We start from the raw sequence: 7895 nt of genomic DNA, 5'->3' as shown, positions 1-7895 counted from the left end.
GGCAGTTTCTGCTCCAGCTGAACATACCAAGTGCCCTCAGTGTCCTCCCATGGCTTCAAATCCAGGCCCTTCCCCATCTCTTTGCCCTCCTTTGGACACTCTCCAATGGCTCAATATCTTCCTAATACTGTGGTGCCCAAACTGCCTCAATGCTGCAGGTGAAGCTGCAGCAGTGCAGAGTAGAACAGGAATGTTCTGTCCTTGGGGCCATCCCTGGAACAGTTTGGGTGATGCAGGGTGTGGAGAAACCCTAAAAACTGTGACCACAGCCATGCAGGTCTCTCTGAGGTCCAGGGCACCCTCTTCCCCTCACCCTCCCGGTGCCCACCACCAGGCACCCTGGGCCAAGGTGTGACTTCCCCTTTCCCTGAGAGCCTCCTAATGGCTCTCTGCTCCAGGCAGAGGGACAGTGCCATCCCCAGGGCCACAAGCCAAGCCCTCACCTGATGAAGAGGGTGCAGAGGATGAAGATGACCAGCCCCACGATGCTCGAAGCGTCCCACCAGGTTGTCGGTGCTTCTGCGGTCGTCGCTGTGCTGGTGCTGTTCCTCACCAGCAGAGTGGGGTTACAGCTCTGGACTGGGGGGAGGCACACAGGGGGTCAGCACCAAGGAGGGGACAAACACCTACCCCAGTGTGTGGTCCTGCCCCCTCATAGAATCATAGAATCAGAGAATCAGACAGGTTGGAAAAGACCTCCGAGATCATCAAGTCCAACCCTTGATCCAACCCCGCCGTGGTTCCCAGCCCATGGCACTGATGCCACATCCAGTCTCATCTTAAACACCTCCAGGGACAGAGAATCCACCCCCTCCCTGGGCAGCCCATTCCAATGGCTGATCAGCCTCTCTGGAAAGAAATTATTCCTAAATCCAACCTAAACCTCCCCTGGTGCAGCTGAAGACCCAGCCCTCTTGTCCTACTGCTGGTTCCTGGCAGAAGAGCCCAACCCCTACCTGGGTCCCCCCTCCTGGTAGGGAGTTGCAGAGTCAGGAGGTCTCCCCTGAGCCTCCTCCTCTGCAGTCTCAACACCCCCAGCTCCCTCAGCCTCTCCTCACAGCACTTGTGCTCCAGTCCCTTCCCAGCCTCGCTGCTCTTCCCTGGACCTGCTCCAGCCCCTCCATGGCCTTCCTGAGCTGATGGCCCAGAGCTGGACACAGCACTCCAGGGGTGGCCTCACCAGCGCTGAGTCCAGGCCAACAATCACTTCCCTGCTCCTGCTGCCACACTGTTCCTGAGCCAGGCCAGGATCCATTGGGCCTCTTGCCCCCCTTGGCACACTCCGGTTCCTGTTCAGCTTCCTGTCAATCCACTCTCCCAGCTCCCTTTCGGCCTGGCCTTAACCCAGGCCACATCCTGCTTACCTGGCACGTTGGCCAGGGCGGCCCAGGTGACGTAGATGGTGTAGAGGGTGATGAGGGACGCCTGCAGCAGCCCCGAGTGCGGCTGAGCCTCCTGCAAACACAACAGCGGGCGCTCAGGGCGGGCCTGCACCCCGCAGTGACACGGCCACCAGCCCCCTGGGAGCCACCTTCACCTGGATCTTGGGCAGGATGGACACCACGGAGACGATGAGGCACAGCAGGAGGTTGATGCTGATGAGGGCCTTGCCCTCGGTGCAGCCCTGGGGTTTGGTGTAGTAGACGTAGAGCAGCGCGACGGCCGCGATGGAGGCGGCGTAGAACACGAAGGTGACGGTGCAGAGGGCTGGGGGACAGGAGAAACAAAAACCTTAAATAGCTGGGCTGACGTAACATGGTGTGGAATATCTTATTGGCAGAAAACACATCAAATGACTTCTCCCGTTTCTTTTTTTCCCTCTCAGGGAGTATAATAAACCCATTACACTCACTTACACCATCCCCCAAATAAGGAACTGTACAATCTTAGAGAAGCTCTTGAGAATTAGGGATGTAAACAGATGGGATGTAAACTAAGCTCTGTGCACCCAAATAAAGAACAAACACTACACTTTTTGGTGGTGGAGCACAATGACCCTGTGCCTGCTCAAGAACTGATGAAGAAAAGGACCAAAGAAGGACTTCCAGTAGGGGTGTGACCATGTAGAGCAAACTAATGAATATGTATTAAGTAAGAGACAATACCCAATGAATCTGCTGGAAACAGTGTGTGTAATAAAAAGCCCTGTCCATCAGCCATTGGCACGTTGGGTTAGAGGAGCTCTCCTCTTGAATTAACATCTACAAGTTGGTGATAAGAAGTTTGTTTCTGCTGCTTTTCGGTATCGTTTTTGGCACCCCAGGTGGGACTGGAAACCACAATCCCCATAAAAATGGAAAACGCCTGTGCTGTGGGGTGTGCATTGTACCTTTGTGCACCTCGAGGCCTAAATTAATTAAAGAACTGCTTTCTACCTTCCTATACTCAAATTGTCCAGAGATTAGTTCTCTGATTTCAGGTGATGCAGGACACTGAAAGGAGAAATACAAACCTTACTCACAGCATCCCCCAAATAAGGAACTGTACAATCTTAGAGAAGCTCTTGAGAATTAGATAAGGGATGTAAACAAACAGGATGTAAACTAAGCTCTGTGCACCCAAATAAAGAACAAACACTACACTTTTTGGTGGTGGAGCACAATGGCCCTGTGCCTGCTCAAGAACTGAGGTTGAGGTGATGAAGAAAAGGACCAAAGAAGGACTTCCAGTAGGGGTGTGGCTAAGTAGAACAAACTAATGAATATGTATTAAGTAAGAGAGAATATCTAATGAATACATAAACAGTGTGTGTAATAAAAAGCCCTGCCCACCTGTCATTGGCTCGCTGGTTCAGAGGAGCTCTCCTCCTGAACAAAGAACGCCCTTTTTAGCTCCTACAAATTGGTGATAAGAAGTTTGTGCCGCTTTTCGGTATCATGGGGGAGGAAACAAAAAGGAAAGAGGCTGGAGCAGAACCCCCTAGGCCTGGCCAGCCCTGGGATGAGCCAAACCCTCCGTGGTGCTGCTGCACCCACCTGCGTACCAGCCCTTGGCGTTGCTCTCGCTCGCCTTGCCCAGCCACAGCTGGCTCCAGGAGTGGGCGAAGTCGATGAGGAGCACGAGCTGGATGAGGATGAAGAGGAAGGAGCCGACCACACCGAAGTAAAACCAGACTTGAGAGCAGAGAAAAACCAGTTAGGAACAGGGAGAGCGAGCCCTGGGGGCACAGGGGTTTAGCCCTGTGCAGAGGGCACAGCTCCTCACCCGAGGTGAAGGCCCCGTCGGGGATGTAGAAGGCGCCCACCGTGATCCCCACCAGCACCAGGAACTTGAAGAACCAGAAGCTGTGGGAGGAGAGAGGAGGCACGGTCTGCACCCTGCAGGGGTCCATCCCTTCCCCACCCCCCAGCACCCCGGGGCCGGGCACCCACCCGTTGTGCAGGGCGGCGCGGGGGTCCTTGCTGCTGCGCACGCACACCATGAGCACGGCGAAGAGGCAGAAGAAGGCGGCCATGGCGAAGCCCATCCGGTACACGGCCTTGTGGCCCAGGAAGCTCCTGCAGTTGACGTGGGTCTGGACCCCCAGCACAGACCCGCTGCCTTCACAGAAGCCCGGGAGCTGAAACGGTGATGGGAGGGTGAGCATCACCCCAGTGTGTCCCGACACATCCTACTGGGGATTGAAGATTGTGGGAGGGTCTTGAAGAGCTACTGTTTGTATTGAAGATCAGCTCCTGGACTGTGAAGCCCCCAGGCTGCCCAGAGAAACTGTGGCTGCTCCAGCCCTGGAAGTGTCCAAGGCCGGGTTGGACGGTGCTTGGAGCAACTTGGGATGGTGGAAGGTGTCCCTGCCCATGGCAGGGGGTTGGGACCCCCTCATTGAGATCCCTTCCAAACCATTCTGTGATTCCACAATTCTGTGATTCTTGGATTCCACATCCACTGCAAGCCCTGGTGCCACCAAACATGAGCCAGACCATGACTGCTCTAATGCCTCTTGCTTGGGGACAGTGGTGGGATGACACAGCTAAAGCCACCCTGCAGGTCAGTGAAAAGCTGGGATGAAACCAGCCTTTCCCAAAAGCCCAGCCCAGCAGCACCAGCTCAGCTGTCAGATCTCCTCTCCCTCCACCTGAAGTCACAGAATGACAGAATCACAGAGTCAGCCAGGGTGGAAAAGACCTCTGAGATCATCGAGTCCAACCTGTGACCCAACTCCACCTTGTTACCCAGCCCATGGCACTGAGTGACACGTCCAGTCTGTCCTTAAACTCCTCCAGGGATGGTGACTCCACCCCCTCCCTGGGCAGCCCCTTCCAATGTTTGATCCCTCTCTTTGTAAAAAATTTCTCCCTGATGTCCCACCTCCATGACTTGCAAGTCATCAGTTGAACCCCAAAAATGGGAGGTAGGAAACTTTCCCGGGAGACATCCAGGAACGAAATTATATCCCACTGCATTTTCCCCTCTGTGGAAAACCGGGGTTAACAACAACTTCTTCCAGAGAGGTGCTCAGACAAAGAGGAACAGAAGCACATCATGCCCCAAAAATTCCCTTTCTGCTTCAGCCTCACGTACTCAGCGGGAACTGAACTTCTTCCCAGTGACCTCCAGGAGTTATTTACCTTGTGCAGCTCCTTCTCCACGCCGGGGATTATCATGATGACGGACACCAGAGTGCCAAGGAAGAGGAAGAAGGTGAAGAGGAGGCGAGAGATGGTGGAGTTCTTGGCTGAGGGGCAGCAGCCGCAGAGCAGACACGGAGCAGAGCCACAGAGACAGGACACCTGCAACGAGAGCAGCCCCGTGGCAGAGGGGCACAAACCGGCCCCAAAACACGTGCCCAGGTTGATCCATAGGAAAACCTCCCAGGAATCCACATTGCTGCTCCAGGCGTTTTGCTCAGAGCTCCCCACCAGCCCATGAGATGTCACGGAAATGGGGCCAAACCACCCCCAAAAGGTGCTGAAAAAGAAAAGAGCTGCAGGAACTGACAACAACCAGCCAAGGTGGGAAAAGACACCGCGAGTCCTGGAGACACCTACGTGTTTTTTGCTCCATGCAAGGCTCCAGTCTAACCAAGTCCTGCCCTGCAGGAGCCTCATTTCAGTGCAGAAACACGTTTGCAAAATAATTTCAGAAGGGGGAAACATGGATTTCAGCACCCTGGGGAAAGCAGCTCATTCTGCCACCCTTCCCCTCCCCAAAGGCCGCTTTGTAGGCAGGGAAACTGAGGAACAGCATCCCCAGGAGCCCATGGTGGGTCCTGAATTCCCAAATCGAGCACGGGCAGCGCTGCCAAGTGTACCCTGCTCCGGGAGGTTCCATTGCTCGGGACCCAAGGAAACCCTGGCTTAACAAAACCTGACCTTACTGCCTTGCAAAACATCAGCAGGGGTTTCCTGCACAGGGGTGGTGTAGAATAAGGCTTGGAGGGGGGGAAAAGGAATGTTCTATTAAACTGTATTCTCAGATTTCCCTGGGTCCTGCAATCCATCATCGTTTGAAACCCAGAAGCTGGGCTGGGCTGGGCTCAGCTGGGTTGAGTTCAGTTGGGTTGAACTGAGTTGTGTTGGGCTGAGTTGGATTAAGTTGGATTGGGTTGATTTAGGCTGGGTTGGGTTGACTGGGGTTGGGTTGGGTTGAATTGGGTTGGATTGGGTTGATTCGGGTTAAGTTGGGTCAGGTTGCACTGAGTTAAGTTCATTTGGATTGAGTTGGGTTGAGTTTGGTTGGGTTGGGTTGAGTTTTGCTGCTCCAGTAAACACCATTCTCACCAGTTTTTCCTCTGATTTGGATACTCTCAGGGTGTGGGAAAGCCCCAATCACCTGCCTTAGAGGAAGAAAAGGTGCAGGGGTTTTCATAACAGGTTTTTAAACCTGTGATGGGTCAGGAGCACTGGATACAGGCACAGCCAGCCCTGACTGTGCCATCTGATCAGGGTGGGGAGGATTTTCAGCCTCTTCATCCCCCTCACCAGCCCTGGGATCTCCTGGCTCGCTGCCAAGCCCTGAAACCCCTATTTTCCCAAAACAGGGAGAAGTTGGACAATAAATAGGGCATTTTTCAGCAAGAGAATGGAAGAAGCATTTTGGGGGTGGGCCTTTCACTGCTGGGTCACTAATCCTCCATGTGAAGGTTCCATGTCAAATATTTGGGGAAACAATAGGAGAATAAGGTGTCTCTCCAGTTTGGATTGAAGATGTTTGGTTGGGGAAGTAAAACCAACATCCCACATCAAGGCAAAGCAGGTGGTGGTGCCCCCCCAGCTGCTGAACCAGGGTCACTGTGTGAATTACCAGGTTAAAGTGCTAAATAAAACCTTAAAAGACCCAAAAACTAAATTAAAATTGAATTCCCAACTCTGCTCCACTCCCCATGGTGGGAGAGGGAACAGCAAAATACACCCCAAGGGTGAAATATTCCCTAAAACAGGGAAATTTCAAATATTCCCTATAATAAGGAAATTTCAGGCTATTTCCTTCTTTTTCTAACCCTCACTGAAGCTACCACAAACCCACAACCTCCTTTGTCCCACCCAGCAGTCCAGGGAACAACAAGAAATTCCCCTGCAGGCGCTGGAAGGAGTTTATTTCAAATACTGCTTTCCAAATATTCACCTCTGCATTCCCAAATATTTCAAAATTTACAGCACTGGGTGTTTTGAGCTCCTGTATCACTTCTTAGGAAATCCTGTGACCATCTCAAGCTCCTCAGTAAACAGCTTTCCCCCCATTCACAAGATAATTTCATTGATTTATTTTGCTTTGATATTTCATTTCTTTCCCTTGGAACGGCCCTTCCCCTCCTGCACTGGAGCCCATCAGCCACTCAGAGGCAGGAGGAGGGCCCAGCTCTGTCCCACTATTAAGAGATATGCCCTGTTGTGTGCTTGTTATGGGTATGAACCTCCTAATTATGCCCTGCAATCGATACTAATTAAAGATGGCTCAGCAACAACTCAAAACACACATTTCTCAGCATTAAAATCAGTGCAGAAAAAGGACATGGCAGAAAACAAAACCTGCAGTGTGAGCAGGTCACTTCCCTCAGCAGGGATGCTCAGGGAGGTTCACAAAGGATCACTTTGATGCCTCCAAATCACTAGAGGTGGCTTTGATTTACTTGATCTGATTTTGATTTGATTTTATCATCGTTTGAGAAAAAATCCCCTCCTTCCTGATTTATTCCTCTTTACCCCCATCCCAGCCCCACAGCCCCACCCTATGGGTGGTACCCATAGGAGTCAGGATGGGTCAGAGAGTCCCTGGATCCCATGGAGACCCTCATTCCACCTCTCCAGGAGCTGCTCGAGGGGCAGAACTTCACGTTTTCAACTTGGAAGCCCATGAAAATGGCCTTCAATTAGAGATGGCTTCCTTTCAGACTCATTAAATGCACCACTCGCAGCAGAGTGCATTTAAAAGGCACCAGCCGTGCCGTGTTTTCCCTTGCAAATTAAAAAACAAATAGAGAACAGCATTAAAAATCCCTTTTAGTGCAGAACTCCTGCATCATTTCACCTGATGTAGCACAGCACCCCAGTGCACCATCCATCCTTCCAGCTCCTCTCCCTTCGGTGCCAACTGAAACAAAAAGCACCAATCCCAGAATCCCAGAATCTGGCCAGGAAAAGTGTGAGGTTTGGTGCTGTTGAGGAAGTTGTGGGTTTGGGGGTTCAGCCCCCTGTCCAAGCACCACTGAAGACCTGCAGGAGGCAGAGCCTCAAGTGTCAAGTTTTCCTCAGGGTCGGTGCAGGGGGAGGGAGGGCACAGGAGTGTCCAGAGGGCCAGGATGGAACTGAAGGGAAACCTTTGCTCCATGTGCAGCCTCCAAACCCTCTGGGTGACCCCTGGGACAGCTGCAGGGGGACAAATTGGTTTGGGTTGGAAGGGACCTCAAAGCTCATCTCACTCCATCCCCTCTATGGGCAGGGACACCTTCCACCAGCCCA

At 52.6% G+C, this 7895-nt stretch overlaps 1 protein-coding gene across 1 annotated transcript in view; it reads right to left on the bottom strand.

The window, feature by feature from the left end:
- The window catches only part of SERINC2 (serine incorporator 2), a 13484-nt gene that overhangs the window by 1719 nt on the left and 3870 nt on the right, over positions 1 to 7895 (bottom strand). The window contains exons 2-8 of the mRNA XM_017830538.1: positions 4566 to 4727; positions 3372 to 3559; positions 3205 to 3284; positions 2976 to 3113; positions 1538 to 1707; positions 1365 to 1455; positions 444 to 579 (exon numbers count right to left, since the gene is read on the bottom strand). Of these exons, the coding sequence (XP_017686027.1) occupies positions 444 to 579; positions 1365 to 1455; positions 1538 to 1707; positions 2976 to 3113; positions 3205 to 3284; positions 3372 to 3559; positions 4566 to 4727 (965 nt within the window). The remainder of the gene's footprint in view (positions 1 to 443; positions 580 to 1364; positions 1456 to 1537; positions 1708 to 2975; positions 3114 to 3204; positions 3285 to 3371; positions 3560 to 4565; positions 4728 to 7895) is intronic.

Source organism: Lepidothrix coronata, unplaced genomic scaffold, assembly GCF_001604755.1.
Source record: "Lepidothrix coronata isolate B3197 unplaced genomic scaffold, Lepidothrix_coronata-1.0 Scaffold180, whole genome shotgun sequence".
Classification (NCBI taxonomy): Eukaryota; Metazoa; Chordata; class Aves; order Passeriformes; family Pipridae; genus Lepidothrix; species Lepidothrix coronata.
This window is presented reverse-complemented; position numbering and strand designations above follow the sequence as displayed.